Below are 24,168 nucleotides of genomic sequence, written 5' to 3' on the forward strand. Positions count from 1 at the left end.
CCACCAGTGGGTATCAAATTGACTTAGTACATGTTACTACTGCAGAAAGCCTGGAATTAGGGGTGTGACGAGATCTCGTGCCATGAGATCTCGCGAGACTAAACTGTGACGAGATTGTGAGTGTGAGGAGTGTGAGGGTGAAGTTTATATTATGGCTCCACTCTAGTTTTGCTAATTAAATTGCTATTTGTTATTTAATTCAGGTGGATAATCATAACAGTCACTTGAACTCACTTCAATTCCATCAGTTCATCTAGAATTAATCATACAGAAATAAAACTTTTTGGCCGACCACCACCGGAGCTACTCAGTGTGGTGGTGCGGTTGTCATGTTTACCGGCACAGCCCTAGTACCAAAGTACCTGCAGTATTGACAACAATCAGGACTAAATATAACATGATGTGTAACTGCTGTAGGTTGCAGATCCCAGGCTTATAATGTATTAAAATAACTGGTTAGCAAGTTACTGAAATAATATTAACCAGGTTAGGTATCTGATTACCAGTTGACATTAGCCCTATTCGCATGGGGCTAGTATTATCTGGGGACCTCTGGTGATTTGTAATAATTGCAGAGAATGTCTGTGATCTTAAGCGAATCGGCCATGTCTGTAATTTGTAAAGTAAAATTCCCCCACAAATGATCTACCATATTTCGGTGAACACAGAGGTCCTGTGATAATAGTAGTCCCGTGCGAATCAACATCTCTTTGATTTGGCCAGGATTAGGCAGATCGTATATAATTTTTGCAAGGTTTTTATTTCCTGTGCGCATTTCTATCTTTATCTTTCACAAAGAATGGAGTCTGCATTCATAATGTGCACCGTTATGAATTCCTGTGCGGCCGTACGGATTACTTTCACTTTAGAATAAGTACCAATTTGGGAGCAAACTATTTGAATGGTGTGTTTAATATTAATATCAATACTATTCTCAATGAAAAACATAAAAACAGAACAGTACAATGACAAGCTGGCTTAAATGAGAATAAGAGAGTGTGAATGAGAGAGTGAATGGGTGAATGTGAGGCAAGATGTAAAACGCTTTGGCCATGGGTCTGTTAAAAGCGCTATATAAATGCAGTCCATTTACCATTTACCATAAATGGGCACTTTTACAGTTTTGAAACTGAATCTTCCGCCGTATATTTTCAGCTTCTCACTGGTGATAAATGAAATGTGACTCCTACTGTCAGTGCTCAGTTCAGTTTTTAACTGTAGCGTCTGTTCTCTAACTGAAATAATAATAATTTATTACTATAAAACAATCAAAACGATTTCGATACATATGACTGTTTGAGTTCATACAGCTATATCTATAATGAAAAAAACATTTACAAATCTTGAAGTCACATCCGGGAGAAAAGTCAGTAAATTTGAGTAAATTCACAGGCTTTGCTTATCCCATGTGAATGTGCCACGCAAAACTCAGATGTGGGAGTAATTTCTAAATCACAGAGGTCTCTAGATAATACTAATCCATTGTGAATAGTGCTATTTTCTCCAAAAATTTGACCAGTTAATAAAATTAGCTAACGGCAGCAAGGGCCAACACAAGAGTAAACTTCTCTAATCTTTCAAAATACTTCTCTAATGTTTCAAAACTTAGCATCCCCAAATATAGCACGTTCTTCTACTTATGTTAATTGCTTCAAGGAGAAGGAAACTCTTTGTTCTAAGCTAAAGGATAACACAAAAAATATATAAAAAAATTAAACCATCAATTTTCCAGGTTTTTCCAGGACATGTGGGAACCCTGAAAAAAAAAACCTAACAATGACTTTGTTTTGAGTTTGACTTACAGTGCAACTTTGGAAGTTTTGATGACTGCTGATAGTCTAATGAGACACTCATCTGATTTCATGAATTTCTGAAGCTCAAACTCCTCCATCTCTTCCTCTGATGTCAACAACACGAAGACCAAAGCAGACCACTGGGCAGGTGAAAGGTCAGCAGATGAGAGACTTCCTTTGCTAAGGTGGGTCTGAATTTCTTTCACCAGAGTTTGATCATTCAGTTCATTCAGACAGTAGAACAGATTGATGGATCTCTCTGGAGACAGATTAGCTTCAAGTTTCTGCTTGATGTAATGAACAATTTCCTTCTTGCTCTGGTCATTTTCATCTTGCTGTGTCAACAGACCTCGTAAGAGTCGCCGATTGGACTGGAGCGACAGACCGAGGAGGAAGCGAAGGAAAAGATCCAGGTGTCCAGTTTCACTCTCGAGTGCCTTGTCCACCGCACCCTTGAGAAAATCAATCATGGCTTCATTTTTGTTATCCTGTTCTGTAGACTCTTGATCAAATGCAGTTTTCTTGTTGATGTATAGAATAAGATATGCATAAAGTGTCTTGAGCAAATCAATCATGGTTTCATTTTTGTTTTCCTGTTCTGTAGACTCTTGAACAAACACACTTTTCTCTTTGACGTCGAGAAACAAATGTGCATAAAGGGCTGCAATAAACTCTTGAATGCTCAAGTGAACAAAGCAGTACATGGTGCCAAGAACGATCTCTGTTTCCTCCTTAAAGATCTGGGTACACATGCCTGAATACACTGATGCCTTATAGACGTCAATACCACAAGCTTCCAGGTCTGATTCGTAGAAGATCAGGTTGTTTCTTTCCAGCTCTTGAAATGCCAGCTTTCCCAGTGAAAGGATGGCGTCTTTATCCCAGGACACATCTGGTGTGCATTCTCCATCATACTTTCGGTGGCTCTGCTGGATCTGAAAGCGGAGAAAGTGTGTGTACATTTGTGTCAGAGTCCTGGGAGTGTCGTCAGTATTTGATTCCTGCAGTGTTTTCGAGATCTCATCAGACTGATTATTTTTCAGATCATTATTTCTTTTCTCCTCCAGAATCTTTTGGAGAACAGTGGCTGAAATCCAGCAGAAGACTGGGATGTGGCACATGACAAAGAGACTCTTTGATTGTTTAACATGATCAATGATTTCATTGGCTATTTTCTCATCAGTGAATCTTTTTCTGAAGTACTCCTCCTTTTGTGCGTCATTGAATCCTCGTATCTCTGTCAGCCGGTCGACACACTCAGGAGGAATCTTACTGGCCGCTGCTGGTCTGGTGGTGATCCAGATGAGAGCAGAAGGAAGCAGATTTCCCTTGATGAGGTTCGTCAGGAGAACATCCAGAGAGGCTGGTGCAGATACATCACACCACGTCTCATTACAGTCAAACTTCAGAGGAAGACGACATTCATCCAATCCATCAAGGATGAACAGGACTTTAAAATCATTCTTTCTTGTAAGGTTTAGTCCTTTTGTCTCTGGGAAAAACTGAGTTAGAAGATTCATCAAACTTTGTTTTTCATTCTCCTTTAAGTTTATCTCTCTGAATGGAAGAGGAAAAATGAATCTGATATCTTGATTTTCTTTTCCATCAGCCCAATCCAGAACAAACTTTTGCACAGAGACGGATTTTCCAATGCCAGCGACTCCTTTTGTCAGTACAGTTCTGATCTCCTTGTCTTGTTCAGATGCTTTGAACAAGTTTGTGCATTCAACCGGTATCTCTTGTGATTCATGACGCCTGGAAGCAACTTCAATCTGCCTGACCTCATGTTCAGTATTGACCGGTTCACTGCCACCCTGAGTGATATAGAGATCTGTGTAGATGTTATTCAGAAGTGTGGAGTCGCCTTGCTTCGTAATTCCTTCAAACACACTTTGATACTTCTTCTTTAGGCCACACTTTAGCTGATGAATGAAGAACAGCTCTTCTAAACACAGGAACAGAAAAAAAGATAGTTTAAGTCTTGAATTTCTCTCCTACATTTATAAGTGTCAATCTGACAGATGTTGATGAGTCTCTTACCTTCTAGAGCATCAGCAGCTGTATTTTCCTTCATCTCTCTCAGGTAGTGTAGTGTGAGATCAAGAGCTGCTTCTTTGATACTGCATCTGTTCTCATTAAAGTCCGTCACGAAGGATTCTGTGTTCTCTTTCTGCAATATCTTCTTAAACTTTCCCAGCTCATTCTTCAGAAACTTGATTATTTTGCTCTCAAGATCCTACAAAGAAAGAAAAAAGACAGAACAACAATTTAAACCAAACTGTACATCCACATTTCCTGAAAACCATTTATTCAATCATTTAAAATATCAGTTAAAAAGACAAACATGATAATGGTGTCATTTTTGACAAATATAATGCATTTTTAAATATAGTATTACCTTTAATAAATATAACAAATATATGATTTTTATTGCTTTTATTGCATTCTTTAAAAGTTAAAAATAAATTGTCAAGATGAATTAGAAATTAAACTTCTGTGTTTTATTACATTTTTGTAAATATAAAACACTTATGAAAATGTGTTCCCTTTCGTTCAGTCACTCTGACGTAACGTCAGTGACTGACGAATGGGGGTTTCGCCTAGAAGCCAATCATCTTCGAGATCTTAGAAAACGCCCAATGGCAGTGCCAATGCCATGGGCATTTACATTTACATTTACATTTAATCATTTAGCAGACGCTTTTATCCAAAGCGACTTACAAAAAAAGGGTAGAGCAATAGAAGCAACGAAACAAACAAAGCCAACAACCTGTAAGAGCTGTAAGAAATCTCAATTAATTAGCAGAGAACACAACTTTTTTTTTTTTTTTTTTTTTTATAGCCAGCTACAACAAATACTCACGTACGGAAAATACAGAACACAGGATTTGGATAGCTAAGATAAGATAACAACCCATTAGGACTAAGGCTGATGCCCCAACTGTTGTCGTTAATGCGGATTCAGTGGCCCAATGGGTTGGTTTTGTATGGCATTCTAGCTAAACGCGCAGCAATAGCCATCGACAGCAAAAACTCACGTACACAAAATACAGAACACTGGGTTTTGGTAGCTATGATAACTATGTAACATACCCGCCTGAAGGCACAAATCCGGATGAGAGACGTAGATATGATCAGTAAGTGCTATTCTGTATTGGTCAAGTGCAATAGGAAAAGTGCAATTGGAAAAGATGTGTCTTAAGATGTTTTTTAAAAATGGCTACAGACTCGGCAGCACGAATTGAGATCGGCAGGTCATTCCACCAGGTGGGAACGGTCCAGGAAAATGTCCGTGAGAGCGATTTCATGCCTCTTTGGGAAGGAACCACGAGGCGCCGCTCATTCGCAGAACGCAAGCTTCTGGAGGGTGTGTAAGTCTGAACAATTGAGTTTAGGTATAATGGTGCAGAACCAGTGGTTGTTTTGTAGGCGAGAACTAGAGCCTTGAATTTGATGCGAGCAGCCATTGGCAACCAGTGCAGTTTGATGAAGAGAGGCGTAACATGCGTTCTCTTCGGCTCATTAAAGACCACTCTCGCCGCTGCATTCTGGATCAGCTGCAAGGGTTTGATAGTGCATGCTGGAAGCCCAGCCAGAAGAGCATTACAATAATCCAGTCTGGAGAGAACAAGAGCTTGAACCAGGAGTTGTGCAGCCTGTTCTGATAGGAAGGGTCTAATCTTTCTAATGTTGTATAAAGCAAATCTGCAGGACCGGGTTGTTGCAGTAATGTGGTCAGTGAAGTTTAACTGGTCATCAATCACAACTCCAAGGTTCCTGGCTGTCCTTGATGGAGTTATGGTCGATGAACCAAGCTGAATGGAGAAATTTTGATGAAGTGCTGGGTTGGTTGAGAAAACAAGTAATTCTGTCTTTGCAAGATTGAGTTTAAGATGATGCTCTTTCATCCAGTCAGAAATGTCTGTCAGACAGGCAGCGATACGAACACTGACTGTAGGATCATCTGGTTGAAATGAGAAGTAGAGTTGAGTGTCATCAGCATAGCAGTGATAGGAAAAGCCATGTTTCTGAATGACGGAACCTAATGATGACATGTAGATGGAGAAGAGAAGTGGTCCAAGGACTGAGCCCTGGGGAAACCCAGTAGCTAGATGATGTGACTTAGACACTACACCTCTCCATGACACCCTGTAGGACCTACCAGAGAGGTAAGACCTGAACCACTGGAGTGCAGTTCCTGAGATACCCATCGTCTTAAGTGTTGACAGGAGGATCTGGTGGTTAACTGTGTCAAAAGCAGCAGACAGATCCAGCAGAATGAGCACTGAGGATTTGGAAGCTGCTTTTGCCAGTCTCAGTGCCTCAGTTACCGAGAGCAAGGCAGTCTCAGTCGAATGGCCGCTTTTGAAGCCGGATTGGTTGGTGTCTAGGAGGTTGTCCCTTTCAAGAAACATAGAGAGTTGATTGAACACAACTCGCTCAAGGGTCTTTGCAATGAAAGGGGATACCGGTCGGTAGTTTTCTAAAAGTGCTGGATTCAGAGAGGGTTTCTTAAGCAGTGGGGTTACCCGAGCCTGCTTAAATGCTGTGGGAAAGGTTCCCGTATGAAGAGAAGTGTTGACAATGTGAGTGAGTGCAGGAGTGATTGAAGAAGAAATGGCCTGAAGGAGGTGAGTGGGTATAGGATCAAGTGGACAGGTAGTAGGGTGATTGGAAAGGATGAGTTTAGAAATATCTGCCTCGGAGAGCGGAGAGAAGGATGGAAGCGTGTTCGTGTTAGTTGTTGAGATGTGCTTGTCAGTTTGTGATGAGGAGAACTGTTTGCTGATGAGGGATGTTTTGTTTGTAAAAAATGATGCAAAGTCATCAGCTGTAAGAGTTGATGAAGGAGGGGGAGGAGGAGGACAAAGGAGAGAGGAGAATGTTTTAAAGAGTTTGCGAGAGTCAGAGCATTTGTTGATTTTGTTGTGGTAGTATGTTGTTTTAGCAGTGGAGACATTTGTAGAGAAAGAAGAGAGAAGCGACTGATACAAGGTAAGGTCAGTATAGTTTTTAGATTTCCGCCATTTCCTCTCTGCCGCCCTGAGTCCAGAGCGATGTTCACGGAGAACATCAGACAGCCAGGGGGCAGATGGGGTGGGGCGGGCTGGTCTGGATGAGAGGGGGCAAAAACTGTCTAAGGAGGATGTTAGAGTGGAGCAAAGAGTGTTGGTAGCACTGTTAGTGTCCAGTGCTGAGAACTGAGCAGGTGGAGGGAGTGAAGATGATACCATAGTGGATAGGCGAGAGGGAGAGAGGGAGCGTAGATTACGCCGAAAGGTGATCTGTGTAGGAGTGCGTGTTGTATCAGGAGTCAGTATGAGGTTAAGAGTGATGAGAAAGTGGTCTGAGGTGTGTAATGGAGTAACTAAAGTGTTGTCCGTGGAGCAGTTGCGTGTGTATACAAGGTCTAATTGGTTACCTGATCTGTGAGTAGCCGTAGTAGATACTAACTTAAGGTCAAATGAAGTCAGTAGAGTGCTGAAGTCTGCAGCTAGGTGTTTATCAAGATGGATGTTGAAGTCACCAAGCAGAATCAGTGGAGTGCCATCCTCAGGGAAGCTAGAAAGTAACACATCCAACTCCTCCACAAAGTTACCGAGGTGACCTGGAGGACGATAGACCACTACCACATGGATTTTAACAGGGTGAGTAACAGTGATTGAGTGCGATTCAAATGAACTGGCCGGTAGAGATGGTAATGGATCAAATTTCCAATCATTTGAGATAAGCAAACCAGTACCCCCACCCCTCCCAATAGGCCGAGGAGTGTGTGAAAAAGTTAAATTGGTTGAAAGGGCTGCAGGAGTGGCAGTGTCCTCTGGTTTGATCCAGGTCTCAGTTAGGGCCATGAGGCTGAGCTGAGAATGAGTCCCAATAGATGAAATGAAGTCTGCTTTGTTTACAGCAGACTGACAATTCCAGAGACCAATTTGAATAGAGAGTAAAGTAGCAGAGGATGTTAGGATATAGCGCAAATTATTAGGATTGCGGCGTCTCATGCGTACAGAGCGTGAATTACGAGTGCTAGTAGTTATAGTTGAGATTTGGAAGCACATGGTGAATACAGATCAGAGAAAAGGCCAGATCGGAATTAGAAAAGAGCCGAACACAAATAATGAAAGGAAGATGATACTCAAGTGGCTTGTCGAGGTCCTTGCTCGCGAGGAGTTGCACAGGGAAGAGTTGAAGTCTTTACACTCGTCGGTCTTCACACAAGGAGGGCTTCACACTGCCGCTTCCGCTGCCGCGGACAATCACGCTATTTATACTCACTTGAGTATCGTTATTGAAAGCAGCTGGGAACGCCCCCAACAAACTGACTCCCAACGTGGCAAAGACCAAACAAATGCTAACTCAACAAATGCTAACTCCCACACACACCACCACAATACACCAAAACTACTAATACACACCACTGCACCACACAGACACACTTATCCAACAACAAATGAACAAACAATCAAAAATGAGAAAAGTTACAAACACTTACACAGTAGTTGTCTATCAGTCAATCAATGCTTCACCTCTAACCAGCTGCTAACAAACACACGAGGCTTTTAATACCTTGCTGGCCACGCCCCCAACAAACTGACTCCCAACGTGGCAAAGACCAAACAAATGCTAACTCAACAAATGCTAACTCCCACACACACCACCACAATACACCAAAACTACTAATACACACCACTGCACCACACAGACACACTTATCCAACAACAAATGAACAAACAATCAAAAATGAGAAAAGTTACAAACACTTACACAGTAGTTGTCTATCAGTCAATCAATGCTTCACCTCTAACCAGCTGCTAACAAACACACGAGGCTTTTAATACCTTGCTGGCCACGCCCCCAACAAACTGACTCCCAACGTGGCAAAGACCAAACAAATGCTAACTCAACAAATGCTAACTCCCACACACACCACCACAATACACCAAAACTACTAATACACACCACTGCACCACACAGACACACTTATCCAACAACAAATGAACAAACAATCAAAAATGAGAAAAGTTACAAACACTTACACAGTAGTTGTCTATCAGTCAATCAATGCTTCACCTCTAACCAGCTGCTAACAAACACACGAGGCTTTTAATACCTTGCTGGCCACGCCCCCAACAAACTGACTCCCAACGTGGCAAAGACCAAACAAATGCTAACTCAACAAATGCTAACTCCCACACACACCACCACAATACACCAAAACTACTAATACACACCACTGCACCACACAGACACACTTATCCAACAACAAATGAACAAACAATCAAAAATGAGAAAAGTTACAAACACTTACACAGTAGTTGTCTATCAGTCAATCAATGCTTCACCTCTAACCAGCTGCTAACAAACACACGAGGCTTTTAATACCTCGCTGGCCACGCCCCCAACAAACTGACTCCCAACGTGGCAAAGACCAAACAAATGCTAACTCAACAAATGCTAACTCCCACACACACCACCACAATACACCAAAACTACTAATACACACCACTGCACCACACAGACACACTTATCCAACAACAAATGAACAAACAATCAAAAATGAGAAAAGTTACAAACACTTACACAGTAGTTGTCTATCAGTCAATCAATGCTTCACCTCTAACATGGGCATGCGGAATTTGCATGCGTAACTCCGCCTACCCACCTGGGTATATAAGAAAGTAGCTGGCATGAATCGCATTATGTTTCTGCTTCGGAGCCAAGAGCATCTCTTCACTCCGGCAAGCCTGAATTCTGAAGTCCTCTCTTCAGTCTTCGAGACGAGCGGTTCTCCAGGGTGTTGGTGTAACGGCTGTGTGTGTTTTCCCTGGGCACTTCGGCACTCTGCAGAGCTTCCTCTCACAAAAAGAGCTTGCGTGTGGCACGTCTTTTTCAAGACGGGTTGCCCGCGCACTTCCGGGTGCGGTCGATATCTGTTGCTGTCTTTGGGACGCATTCACTGCTCGACGTGTTTGGGCCCAGCACGTTCGGACAGTGTTTGTGGATGTGCTGTGTTCCCTCTGTGGGAACATGACCATCGAGATGTTGTGGTCGAGACTCAATGATCTCTGTAAAGAGAGAGAGTCCCCTCTGCCACACCCCGATCTACCATCTCCGAGAGAGGTGGTACTTTGGCTGGTGGCCAGGGTGACCTGAGGGCGGTGCTGTGGTATTAAGAACCCCGACGATCATTCCTCGGGCCACTCCCGCCCTCTTGCACATCGCTTCCAGTGAGTGTTGGACTGAAGCAGCGGGACCGTCTGCTGACGCCCGAGTTTGTTTCGTTCATACTCCAGATAGCGGCGAGAGGTCAATTGCCGCATCTCAAAGTGGGCTAGAGTCCTTTGGGGATGACGATTCGGCTATGCTCCGCCCCCGGGTGTGGTAGCACTGTAGAATCTGACCTAGAGTTGACAGCCATGTTATCTCGGGCAGCCGCGAGCCTCGGGCTGGTGTGAATCTCCACCCTGTCACAAGTGCTCGCGGTTGGGCGATTGGTTTTTGGAGGTGGCACCCGACAGCTGCGGGCCCCGCCCCCAATGCCATTTCGCTCCCGAGATGCATGAGGAGTGCACGCAGTCCGGGAGATCTCCGGGTCTTCCCGCGACCTTTTGGTGGTCTCCTCCGCCTTTTCTGCCCTCGAGGGGTCGCGGCCTAAGGGTACACTGGGGTCCCTCCCCCTCAGTCAGGTGCTCTGTTGGGCACTACGGTGTCCACTGAGTGCTTTGACTTGACGCGGTGAGGCTATCCTAAGTGCCCTCCCAAGCCTGTTGGCTCGTCTACTTCGGTGGCATAGTCCAGCAGTGCTATGGGGTAAGCTGCCGCCCCGATGCGTATGCACGAGGACAGAGCTGATCCAGGGCTATGAACCCCCTCGCAGAGCAGACCCCAGTGGAAAGCAAGTCCTTCCCTGGTCTCCTCTGTCAGGGCGCAGTCGTTACCAGTGCCCCGACACCGGGCCGCTATGCCACCCGAGTCCGGGCCGGTAACACTGCCTCTAGAAAGGCATGCCGCCACCGATCCCGCCCAGCGCGGCGTAGGTGACCACACGCCCCATGGGTCAGGAGATGTCCACAGCTGTGGTCCGGGAAAGACAATTGGCCTTACTTGGTAGATGTGGGAAGGCTGAGTGAGCCCGCCTCCTCAGCTCGCCCATATCCCAGGCCGGCCTTATCGGCGGCACGGTCAGGGACTGCGCCCAACAGTTCTTGGCCGTCCCCAGAGGCAGACTGAGGCCATCTGCCCCGGCGGCCCGCTGCTGCACCTAAGCGCCGCCGGCACAGTTGCCTCAATTTCCTAGCCGCCAGGGCGACATCCGGCGACCCCCTCCCGCGTGGCCACAGCAGCAGCCTTCACCCTGGCCACGCCGCGGAGCCCACGGGTCAGCAGCACCCTTTGTAAGAAGGAACTGATTACCCATCGTTGAGCACCCAGAGACCGGTGACGGCAGTGTGCGCCGCCTCCGGGCCACGCCGCTCTCGTCCCTCTCTGTCGCCAGCCCCCTCTCAGAGCAGACCCCAGTGGAACGCGAGTCCTTCCCTGGTCTCCTCTGTCAGGGCGCAGCCGTTACCGCCGCCCCGACACCGGCCCGCTACGCCACCCGAGTCCGGGCCGGTAACGCTGCCTCGCTGCCCCACCGAGGGTACGCCGGTGCTCCGCATGACCCCATTGGTACACTCCCTGGGAGCGTGGCTACAGCTGCCGGGACTGTCCTGCTGGGTCGCACGGACCATCCGGCTCGGCTATGCGATTCAGTTCGCACGAGCTCCTCCCCGCTTCCGGGGTGTCCGGTACACCATGGTGGGGTCCAATGCCCCAGTCATGCGTGCGGAGATCGCGACCCTACTGGCGAAGGGCGCGGTCGAGCTCGTCCCTCCAGCCGAGATGGAGTCCGGCTTTTACAGCCCTTACTTCATTGTACCGAAGAAATCCGGTGGGTTACGACCAATCCTGGACCTTTGCGTCCTGAACCAATCCCTGTACAGGCTTCCGTTGAGGATGTTGACTGCGAAACGCCTTTTTGAATGCGTTCGTCCATGCGATTGGTTTGCAGCGATCGACCTGAAGGACGCGTACTTCCAAGTGTCCATCCTTCCGCGACACAGACCGTTCCTATGGTTTGCGTTCGAAGGGCGGGCATATCAGTATGCCGTACTACCATTCGGGCTAGCTCTGTCCCCTCGCATCTTCACGAAGATTGTCGAGGCAGCCCTTGCGCCCCTCAGGCAGCAAGGGGTTCGCATCCTGAACTATCTCGACGACTGGCTCATACTGGGCCACTCTCGGGTGTGCGAACACAGAGACCTGGTTCTCCACCACTTAGCTCGTCTGGGCCTTCGGGTCAACTGGGAGAAGAGCAACTCTGCCCAGTGCAGAGGATCTCTTTTCTCGGTATGGAGTTCGACTCGGTCGCCATGTGTGCGCAGCGTACCGGCGTGCGCGCACAGTCACTGCTGACTTGCCTCCATCAGATAGAGAGCAAGAGTGCGGTTCCACTGAAACTGTTTCAGAGGCTCCTGGGGTATATGGCATCTGCAGCCGTGGTGACGCCGCTCGGATTGCTTCATATGAGACCGCTTCAGCACTGGCTTCGCGATCGAGTCCCGAGATGGGCATGGCAGTCTGGCACGCTCCGGGTCCCAGTGACTCGGGCCTGCAGACAGACACTCACCCAGTGGTCGAACCTCAGCTTTCTACGGGCAGGTGTGCCCTTAGAACGAGTTTCCCGGCATGTTGTTGTGTCAACAGATGCGTCCACCACGGGCTGGGGTGCCATGTGCAATGGACATGCAGCCGCCGGCTCTTGGTCAGAGAGCCAGAGCCGCCTGCATATCAATTGCCTCAAGATGCTGGCAGTTCGGTTCGCCTTGCACCGCTTCCTAGCGTTGTTGAAGGGCCAACACATTCTGGTCAGATCAGACAACACGGCCGTAGTAGCGTACATCAACCACCAGGGCGGTCTACGCTCCCGCCGCATGTCTCAACTCGCCCGCCATCTCGTTTTATGGAGTCAGAAGCGCCTGAGGTCCCTTCGTGCTGTCCATATCCCGGGGATCCTGAACCGTGCAGCCGACGAGCTCTCACGGTTTCAGTCAATCCCTGGGGAGTGGAGACTCCATCCCCAGTCGGTCCAGCTGATCTGGGATCAGTTCGGGGACGCACAGGTAGATCTATTTGCCTCCCACGACTCGTCCCATTGCAGCCTGTACTATTCCCTGACCGAGGGCACGCTCGGCACGGATGCACTGGCGCACAGCTGGCCGCAGGGCCTACGCAAGTATGCGTTTCCCCCAGTGAGCCTTCTTGCACGTGTTCTGTGCAAGGTCAGGGAGGACAAGGAGCAGGTCATCTTGGTCGCCCCGTACTGGCACGGCCGGACCTGGTTCCCAGAACTAGTTCTCCTTGCAACAGCCCCTCCCTGGCTGATTCCTCTGAGACAGGAGCTACTCTCTCAGAGACGGGGCACCCTGTGGCAACCGCGTCCCGATCTTTGGAACCTCCACGTGTGGCTCCTGGACGGGACGCGGCAGGTTTGTGTACCCTACCACCTACGGTGGTGGCTACCATCACTTCCGCTCGGGCCGAGTCCACGAGACAGGCCTATGCATTGAAGTGGAACCTCTTCGTCAATTGGTGCTCTTCTCGCCAAGAAGACCCCTGGAAATGCCCGGTCGGGTCTGTGCTCTCTTCCTCCAGGAGGGGTTGGATCGAAGGCTGTCTCCATCCACCCTGAAGGTTTATGGGGCCGCTATCGCCGCCTATCATGACCTCTTGGACGGGAAAACGGTAAGTAAGCACGACCTGTGCCCGGTTGCATAAAACACCTTAAGTTTTTCCCTTAAGTATGATACTTAAGGCGTGATTTCCCCTTATCTAAGGGAATGATTTAAGGGTGTTGCATATAATCCCTTAAACGGTTCTCTTAGGTAAGGGACGCCGCTAAGTGTTTCACGACTGCAACCCAGGTTTTACCGTTATAAAATTCTATTGTTGCCATAGACACGCTACGCTGGCGGGTTAGAGAGTGAAGCTGAGATTCAACAAGAGGAATATTACACGGAGTGAGAGAACATTATTGTCTAAAATCAAATGAAAATGATCACTGCTGAGGATAAACGATTTGAAGATCACGACAAAATAAAATAATATGCTTGGTAACGTTATTTGTTTCACACGTTAGACCTTCTCAGCAAAAATCAGCTTCAACACCGGCAGAGCACCAGCAGCACGACAAACCATGCAGCAAAGTGAGGTTTTATTGCTTCTTTGTTAACAATTATTTTAGTCTATTGTTAATTTTACAGCCTCGATATAATTTTTAGATTTTTTTCATTATTCCTTCAAAACACTTGTGAATTGCAGAAAGACGCAAATATCCTTTCCAGCCGCGACAAGAGAAAAAGTGCTAGAACTGCAAAGAGACATGAGCCTATAGAAGACAAAACTGCAATTAGAGATCGAAAAACTTAAAAAGGAGAAGGAAAATCAAGACCTTTACAACTTCATTCTTAATAACAAACTAATGCAGCTACAAAGTGAAGGAAAAATAAAATGCACATCAATTGACGAATATTTTTTTTATGACAGATCTGACAGGTTTTGTATTTATTTATGATTTATTTATTTATATTTTATTTATTTATATTTATGACTTTTGTCCATAGGCTACTAGCTAAACTAATTAAAGAATGCATTTACGACGGCATCTCTGACAACAAATCCAGCCCGTTGAAAATCTTGTTGATTTTCTTCATGAGCCTCTTCTGCTTCTGCTTCTTGAGCCTCTTCTTCGACATCATCTCCCTCTTCACAATACATCTCTGACATGTTAAAAAGAACAACACTGGCGACAATAATTTTGCAGGCTCTTGGAGGCTCAACGCGCAGCTCGCTGTGGAGACAGTGAAATCTGCGTTTGAGCTGTCCGATCGTCCTCTCAATGTCGTGTGTGTCAACGCATTGTTGTAGGCTATCTTTCCTAGGATCAAACGATGACCATAAGTATCAACAAGTCAAAATACATTTTAATACATTGAAAAAATATGATCAATAAGTTGACAATAGCCTATATGTTTTCACTTAATTTTCAACTTTTTAAAGTTAATAGGCTATAGCTCTGTCTAAATCCTAGAGTCATGCTACTCCCTGGCCATGATGCAACAACATTTCTAATTCTGCACACATGGTCACACTAGCTGCACATTAACAGAATGGTAATTTTTTCTGTTAACATACTGATCTTCATGCGTGCGGGGAGCCTGAATTCTGACATGTGTGCCATCGATTACACCACTTATTCGAGGAAACCCCGCTTTCCGAAAAAAAGAGGTTTGAATGGCATCCAGTTCAACACGCGATGGAAATGTCACAGTTTGGCTTAAATGACGGCAGAGAGTCCCAGCAACCCGGTGAATAACTCTACTAACTGACGATTTATGAACATGGAAAACATCTCCCACAGACGGGAAACTCCCAGTTGCAAAGAACCGAAGTGTTATAAGCAACTGTAACACAGAGGGTAGTGAGTGGTTGCGCTGGGTAACATGATCAAGATCGCCTTCCAGTTTGTTAGCGATCTCATATATCCCGGGGCGATCAAATCTATATTCGCGAAGCAGTTTTTCATTGCTAAGATGGTCCAGAGGATTCTCCCTATCGCGAAAAATTCGCTTTGGCACATTGACATCTTCAACAGGATCAATAAACTCAGCTATTTTTTTCTCATTAATGTTCGTCAACTCTTAAGGTAAACTTTTCCTAACCTTAAACTATACTTAGGAAAATGACAGTTAAGGGGCTTTATGCAACACTTAACGGTTTTTAAGGGATTACTTAAGTGAAAAATAGACATTTGAGGATAATTCTAAGGGTTTATGACGTTTCAGTTTAATAAACCCTTAAGTGACACTTAAGGGTTATTTTATGCAACACCCTTAAGTTTAAGGGAAACCTAAGGGCGTTCTTAAGGGAAATTTTCACTTAAGGTGTTTTATGCAACCGGGCACTGGTTATCAGGTTCCTGAGGGGTGCGAGGAGACCTCTCAGTAGTTCTAAGTGCTCTGCAGAGGGCCCCATTTGAACCTTTGCGGTCAGTAGATGTTAAGTTCTGAAGACAGCGCTCCTGACCGCATTGGCCTCCATCAAGAGGGTAGGGGACCTGCAGGCATTTTCGGTTGACGAAGCGTGCCTGGAACTCGGGCCGGCTGACTCTCACGTGATCCTGAGACCCCGGCCTGGATATGTGCCCAAGGTTCCCACCACTCCGTTTAGAGACCAGGTGGTAAACCTGCAAGCGCTGCCTTTGGAGAGGCAGACCCAGCCTTGGCATTGCCCTTCGCGCTTACGTAGACAGGACGCAGTGTTTCAGGACCTCAGACCAGCTCTTTGTCTGTCATGGTGGGAAGCTGAAAGGGAAGGCTCTCTCAAAGCAAAGGCTGTCTCACTGGGTAGTGGACACCATTGTTTTGGCTTACCAGCAGCAGGGACGTCCATGTCCCCTTGGGGTCAGGGCCCATTCCACTCGGAATGTGGCCTCCTCTTGGGCTTTAGCACATGGCGCTCCGCTGACAGACATCTGCAGAGCTGCAGGCTGGGCGACACCAAACACATTTGCCAGGTTCTATAACCTCCGAGTGGAGCCTGTATCCGACTATGTACTCGCCTCTACTAGTGGCCGGTAAGGATTGGCTCAGGTGTCTTCGCTTGCTCGCCATTCCACTCCACGGACTGGATACGTGCGATATTCTTCTCAGGTGAGCTCCCCGAGAGCCCTGAGCTCCTCCAGCACTGACGACGCCGACGCCAGTAAGTCTGCCCTTAGCCCAGACACTCGTGTCCGGCCAGGTGCCCCATGTGCATGGTTCCCCTCCGGGAACCCCCACATGTGTATTTCCACCGTAAGCCTCCCTGAGCAGGTGTATGCCCTTGGCAACCTTGCCACCCCCTGGGGTTAAAAAATTACCTGCGGCTGGTACCCCAGTGATCTCCGTATGCAGCCCCCTGGGTCATATGTATATTCCTAAGTCCTCCCTACGGGTAGGCATCTTGGCTTATATCTCCTCCTGGAATATGCCTCGCAGTGTACCTTGGTATTCCTGCGTTAAGTAGAGGCCTTTGACCGTCCTAACTTGCATCAGGGTTCTCACGCTTGCGCAGGGCACTGGAAGACAGCCGAGAGGCGTTATTGCATTGGGACCCCCATTTGTCAGTCACTGACGTTACGTCGGAGTGACTGAACGAAAGGGAACGTCTCGGTTACGTATGTAACCCTCGTTCCCTGAGGAGGGAACGGAGACGTAACGTCCCGCTGCCACTTCCGCTGTACCGCTGGAACGGCCGAGAGTTCAGTCTTGGCTCCTCAGCAGGTAACATAATGCGATTCATGCCAGCTACTTCCTTATATACCCAGGTGGGTAGGCGGAGTTACGCATGCAAATTTCGCATGCCCATGGCATTGGCACTGCCATTGGGCGTTTTCTAAGATCTCGAAGATGATTGGCTTCTAGGCGAAACCTCCATTCGTCAGTCACTGACGTTACGTCTCCGTTCCCTCCTCAGGGAACGAGGGTTACATACGTAACCGAGACGTTTTCTTACCTGGAAGATCCACTGGAGATTGTCTGTGAAATTCCTGTCGTTCCTGTGAGTGTGTACGCTTGAGTCTAATGTCTCATATTGAAGCCTGTTAAAAAATAAATAAAATAAAATACAGAATGTTCAGACAAAATATTACAGAAATCTCTTGTAAAAAAAAAATTAGCAAAAAGAAACAAAAGCTGATTAGCTGTAACTAGCATGTTAGCTATAACATTAGCTGCTATAATAATTATTCACTTATACATTTTCCAAAACACTCCACATGTGACCAAAAATAAGAAACACATGAAATACCTTTTGGCAGATGATGGTGTTCCCTCACTGAAGTTCGGCATGCCACCATCTTTTGAACGGTCACTCTTCACAGACACAGAGCTGGACACACATGAGCCTGATCTTACACTAATGACACAAAGAACAGAGAAGGGGAAAACACTTTACTACAGGTCTCGTTTTAAAAGGTTTAAATGTTGCAGCTGTGCATTTGTCCTTCATGTATTTTGATAAATGAACATTTTAATGTTTGAATGCATGATCTATTTTCCATGGTGACTTTATGCCTCCTAGTGGCTTCCTGTGTAACTATATTACTGGAAAGAAACGCCAGACCAAGTTCAATAAAGGTTACCAGACGTTGTGTTTTTTTATTTACTAGTAGAAAAGCTTGAATTTTAACTAGGGATGCACGATACCATTTTTTCTGAACCGATCCGATATTAAAAATTCTGAGTATCGGCCGATACCAATAATAATCCGATACCAATGCAGTTTTGTTTAAAACTTTCGCTTTATTATTAGTGAAACCATACTTATTCAATAATAAAGCATGAAGACTAGATATGTATCAAAGGTCATAGATGTTTATCATAGAATTTGTTCATGTCTCTTAAGCCTAAGCTTAAAAATTCAGAATAAACAGGGATTTCTCTAATTCTAATAAATAAAGGTAGTATTACTTGTAGTTTAATTCAGAACATGGCACAGTTTGTATGAAAAACTGGTAATGTGAAAGCTGTCATGCGGACCTGGGAGCGCACCAGAACCACACCACACCTGGAGGAGGGCCATATTCCACCAGTAGGAATATAGTGCGGCCCCTTTAAGAGACGCGCACTCCCTATTGGACTGCCGGTATTTTGCGTGTGCGCGCCGAACTATGCCGCTATTCACGTGAACAGTGTGAACAACACGGACTCGGGAGCGCTCTTGTTTAGAAAAGTAACCTGTGCATTCGTTTTAGACGATTTTAATGCATTTAGTTCAATATAACAAATGTACTGTAAGTGGTGATGTGTCAATGATTTCCCTCAGACATGAGCGAGAGTGAGCTTCAGTGTATTCGTGCATCGCGCTCAGACTGCAGAGAATGTGCTCAATGTAAACAGACTTTACTTCCGACCTGGTGACTAATATGATTAAACAGAAATGATGGTAGCTTATAGGCAATAACTGCACTTTTGGTTTAGAATATTAATGTTAACCCTTTTCCCTATAAATGTTTGCTGCTGCATCCTTTACACCTATGGCTTATCTCGATTTCTCAAACTACAGACCACGGATCAAACAGAAAATGCGTGCTGCGTTAACAAATTTAGTGCCGTTAAAGTGAATTAACGTGTTATTAACGCATTAACTTTGACAAGTTAACTTCGACTCATCGGTCGAACTAGAGGGCTACACGCTGGTGAGGATGGACCGTAACCAGAACTCCGGGAAAAGGAAAGGTGGAGGTGTGTGCATGTTTGTTAATAATACATACTGTAACCCTGGTCATATTACGGTGAAGCATCAGATCTGTACGAAGGACACTGAATTATTAGCGCTTTCCTTAAGGCCTTATCATTTGCCTAGTGAAATACACCAAATCAGACTGTTTGTTGTGTATATTGCGCCCTCCGCCGATACATTGGCCGCCGCCACTACGATTCATGAACTTGTAACTAAAGTGGAAGAAGAGGCCCTCAACGCAGCTAATTTTTTGTTTGGGTGACTTTAATTCATGCAGTTTAAAGGAACATTTACCTACTTGTGACGGTCACGGAAGGACCGAATCACTAATATGGACTGAAAATGTGGAAATGAACTCTCTCTCTCACATGCACACACACACACGCACACACACAGAGACTGTTTATTGATATGAGTTTATTATGATTGCCTATTGGAAGGCGCGAATGAAATACCTGTGATTGTGCGATATGTGTCCCATGATTTTAGAGTTCCAGTAGGGAAATCTTCGGCGGGAATCTTCGGTTCCGCTTATGTGGGGACTGTACCATTTAATCATTGAGCGTGGGGGTTTCGGGGACAACGCGGCCGAGTTGTTTCTGTTAGTATTTCCTGTTCAATGTATGTGAAATGACATGTGAGGTAACATAAGAGAAGATGTATTGGTTTTCATGCTATGTCAACCTGTTTCTCCTAGAATCTATATTTATGGGAAAATGTGTAAAGTGTTGTATGTGAGTTTGTCCCTCCCCATGGGGTAATGGTGCTGGCCGCCAGTATAAATGTGTGTATTTGTTTGAATGGCGTTTAGTCTGTGCAGGGGCTGCAGTGGAGAGTGTGGCTTGAGGGCTGCAGGTATTTTCTATGTTTTCTTAGTTTTTCCTTTCTTTTGTATTCTTCGAGGAACTTAATTTTGGAAAGTATTATATTTTGTACTTTTTGTTTGGATTCTAATTTGGATTTATTTGAATGCTTATTTTTCCAGTTTATTTCTTATTTTCTGGTAATGATATTTTGGGGGTTGGGTTATTTCTATTTTGATGTCTAAATAAATATTCATTTTATACTTTAGACTTCTTGTAGTCACTCTGCCTCTGTTTAATTTGGCCAAACCATTCCTTCTTGGTTGCCCATGGTGGGTGACTGTTACACTACTTATCAACAATACGTCACTTGTTCAACGCACAATAAAGCTTGCCTTGACCATTGTTATGGAAACAATTATGGAAACTGATGTTGCGATTGAGGCACTTCAGGATTGCCTGGAGTCCACAGATTGGAATGTAGTGACTGATGGGACTGACAATGTCAATGATGCAGCGTTCGCTATATCGGGGTATGTACAATTCTGTGAGGACGCAATCAACCCCCGAAAGACTGTTAAGATGTTTCCTAATAATAAGCCCTGGGTTACCCCAGAGTTAAAGCAACTCCTTAATGAGAAAAAGTGTGTGTTTAAATCAGGAGGAAGTAGAGAAGAGAAAAAGACAGTGCAGAAAAAGATTAAAAGTAAAATCAATGACTGTAAAGCATCATATAAACATAAGTTAGAAAACTTTTTTTTAAAGGTGACCCTAGGAGAGCTTGGTAGGGAGTCCAATCTATCACAGGATATAAGCCCAAGACGCATTCGTTGGTAGCAGAGAATAATTTTAATATGGCAAATTAATTAAAGGGAGGGACGGACCAGGGGGGCACGGGAGGGATGGACCAGGGGGGCACGGGAGGGATGGACCAGGGGGGCACGGGAGGGACGGACCCGGGAGGGACGGAACAGGGAGGGACGGACCCGGGAGGGACGGAACAGGGGGGGACGGAACAGGGGGGGACGGAACAGGGGGGGACGCACCAGGGCGGGACGGGAGGCGCGGTGAGAGCAGGGCGCCTGGGAGACATCTCCTGCCCAGCGGCGTTCACCGGAACAGAGTCCACCGGCATAGGGACAACCGGAACTGGGACCACCGGAACACGATCCACCGGCACAGGGACCACCGGAACACGATCCACCGGCACAGGGACCACCGGAACACGATCCACCGGCACAGGGACCACCGGAACACGATCCACCGGCACAGGGACCACCGGAACACGATCCACCGGCACAGGGACCATCGGAACACGATCCACCGGCACAGGGACCATCGGAACACAATCCACCGGCACAGGGACCACCGGAACACGATCCACCGGCACAGGGACACCCGGAACACGATCCGCCAGCATTGGGACCACCGGAACACGATCTGCCGGCACTGGGACCACCGGAATACGATTCGCCAGCATTGGGACCACCGGAACACGATCCACCGGCACTGGGACCACCGGCATACGATCCGCCGGCAGTGGGACCACCGGCACAGGGACCACTGGAACTGGGACCACCGGAACAGGCACGGAGGGAGACTTCCTTCTCCTCCTCCGTTTCAGGACCACTGGAACACGAGCCGCCGGTACTGGGACCACCGGAATACGATCCGCCGGAATCGGGACCACTGGAACACGATCCGCCGGTTCTGGGACCACCGGCATACGATCCGCCGGCACAGGGACCAACGGCACAGGGACCACTGGAACTGGGACCACAAGAACAGGCACGGAGGGAGCCTTCCTTTTCCTCCTCCTCTTAGAGACCACCGGAGCTTGGGTCACTGGAACTGGGACCCCCGGAATACGATCCACCGGACCACGGTCCACTGGCACAGGGACCACCGGAACAGGAACCACGGGAGCTATCCAGCCCCTGGTCCTAGAGGGACTGGAGTCCAGCTGTTCCACAAACTCCCAAAAGTCTGGGGTTCCCATTCTCTCAACCTCCATGGGGCTGAGAGGCATGTCCAGGCAGAGGTTAAACACCTCTGCCTTCTCTGTCTCATTGAGGTACAGGTGATGCACCTCAATAAGGAATTGGCAGGTGAACTCTCTTACACCCGCCCCCTGTTGGCGGATGTATTTAGAGTTCACCTGCCGCATCACCTGTACGTGCCTGGTTAGCTCCATAGTCCAAAGAGCAAACAAACAAACAAAACAAAAACAAAAAATCCTCTTGCTGAATCATCTATGGTTGGATCCTTCTGTCACATCACAGACAAGGGAAAATGGTGCGAGGACTCATGTGCAGGAGAATGATAATTTATTTACAAAAACAAAACATAAACTCAAAACAACAACCCACGAGGGGGAAAAACACATAATAGAATAATAAAAATACAAACTTAAACAAACCAACAGAATCACGGGGAGGACGGAGACATTACACAAGGATCCAACACAGACTGACAAACACAAGGAGCTTATAAGGGGAAGAAATCAAGAGGGAACAGGTGGGAGAAATCAACACTAATCAGATAACAAGGGGGAGGGGTCAGACAATGACAGGAGCACATGCTAGACATGACAAAACCCACATGTGCACACAAGACAGGACAGGCATGTGACATCATCTGTGTGTTTGGTAACATGCATGTTAAGGACCAAAGGAAATTGCAGCGCATGATTAAGATGGCCGACAGGATCATTGGAATTGACCAGGTGTCGGCAGCTCAGTTGTACAATGAGCTTATTTAAAAAAAGACTGACCAAATCCTTACTGACCCTACTCACCCTCTATATCATAAATTCATGAGAAGTAATAGGTCAACTGGTAGAATTTTACAACAGAGAATTAGAACAGAAAGGTATAATAGATCATTTGTCCCCACAGCGATCAGACTGTATAATGATCAAGCACATCGTAAACTATCATAGTTTTAGTTACCTGTTAATATTATATATTTTTTATGTTAAATGTTGGATTGTAACTGTAATTTTGTACTTGGATTGTAATTTTCATTTTTGTCTTTATTGTTCTATTTATAGACTGCTGTGTGTTGTATTGTTTTTGAAGAATATGTTGTGATAAGGGCGCGTAATGAATGAATGAATTAATGACCATATGAATTTCCCCTTGTGGGACAATAAAGTTTACCTTGACCTTGACCTTACAGCTAATATTTGCACTCCTAAAGGTCCTTTCACACCGGACGCGTAACGAAAAAGCGTAACGAATAAGCGAATATTTCGCATGCGAATGTTTCGCGTCAAAACCATTCACATCAGCCGCGACACGAATTTGCGACATTTCAGAACAGCAACATTCCAAAACATTCGCGGCGACAGCTGAGAAAACACGGGCACTTCATCATTCAGTGAAGACGAGCTTTTCATTTTATTTAAAGGACCGAGAGGAAGGTTTTGGGTGCAGCAGCCAGTCTTAAAGAACAGAGAGTCTGAAGGGGAGGATGCTAATCTTGTACAGGAGTTAAAACTTTATCATGGCCGGTTCAGCACTTACTTTTTAAAGTCTGTCGGACAATACGAGGATCTCCTCCAGAGACGGCAGTGCATCTGACGAGACAAACCGCGCACTTCAGGGAATCAATCGATCCGAGCAGATGTTCCCATATGGAAAAGTCTCGCTAAAAACGTGTGATTCTTATATGTTCCAACAGAAAACTATAAGGATCATATATGCTGCAAAAACCACATATACAAATTGTACAATATTCATGTATTTTCAATCATATATGTCCTACACTGTAAAAAAAAAAAAAATGCTGGATTGTGTTAAATACAACCCCTGCAAATCAGTGAGATTTTACTTTAGTAAATTAATTAGCAAGTAAAACTAATAAAAATGGGTAACCCTAATGCAAAGAAAATATTTCCTTATACATGTGAATGATAAATATATTAAATTATTTAACTGCATATTAAAAATATACAGGATAAATATATTACAATATTTAATAATACATGAGGAATTGCTGCTTTCAATTAGAAAAATATGTGACAATATATTTATGTATGTCATTGTATTTGATGTGCATGTGATGATATACCCAAAAATATATTGAACAAAATAATATATATATTACAAAATAAAAGGAACTGTAGTCCGTTACAGTTACGGAGAAAAATATGCGCTATTATATTACAGTTACTTATGAAAATGTTAACAATTACAAAGGGTTTTATATATATATATATATATATATATATATATATATATATATAT

The 24,168-nt window shown here is 45.7% G+C and overlaps 1 protein-coding gene across 2 annotated transcripts in view; it reads right to left on the reverse strand.

The window, feature by feature from the left end:
- Positions 1-1,798: 1,798 nt before the first annotated feature.
- The window catches only part of LOC137040661 (NLR family CARD domain-containing protein 3-like), a 50,804-nt gene continuing 28,434 nt past the window's right edge, over positions 1,799-24,168 (reverse strand). The window contains exons 1-4 of one of the 2 annotated variants that reach the window (XM_067416450.1): positions 17,682-17,754; positions 17,388-17,472; positions 3,834-4,029; positions 1,799-3,738 (exon numbers count right to left, since the gene is read on the reverse strand). In XM_067416450.1, coding sequence (XP_067272551.1) covers positions 1,799-3,738; positions 3,834-4,029; positions 17,388-17,472; positions 17,682-17,722 — 2,262 coding nt within the window. In that variant the 5' untranslated portion in view covers positions 17,723-17,754. Of the gene's footprint in view, positions 3,739-3,833; positions 4,030-17,387; positions 17,473-17,681; positions 17,755-24,168 lie in introns of those variants that run through there. The other variant, XM_067416451.1, reaches the window with a different exon arrangement.

Source organism: Pseudorasbora parva, chromosome 14 (assembly GCF_024679245.1).
Source record: "Pseudorasbora parva isolate DD20220531a chromosome 14, ASM2467924v1, whole genome shotgun sequence".
NCBI classification, from domain to species: domain Eukaryota; kingdom Metazoa; phylum Chordata; class Actinopteri; order Cypriniformes; family Gobionidae; genus Pseudorasbora; species Pseudorasbora parva.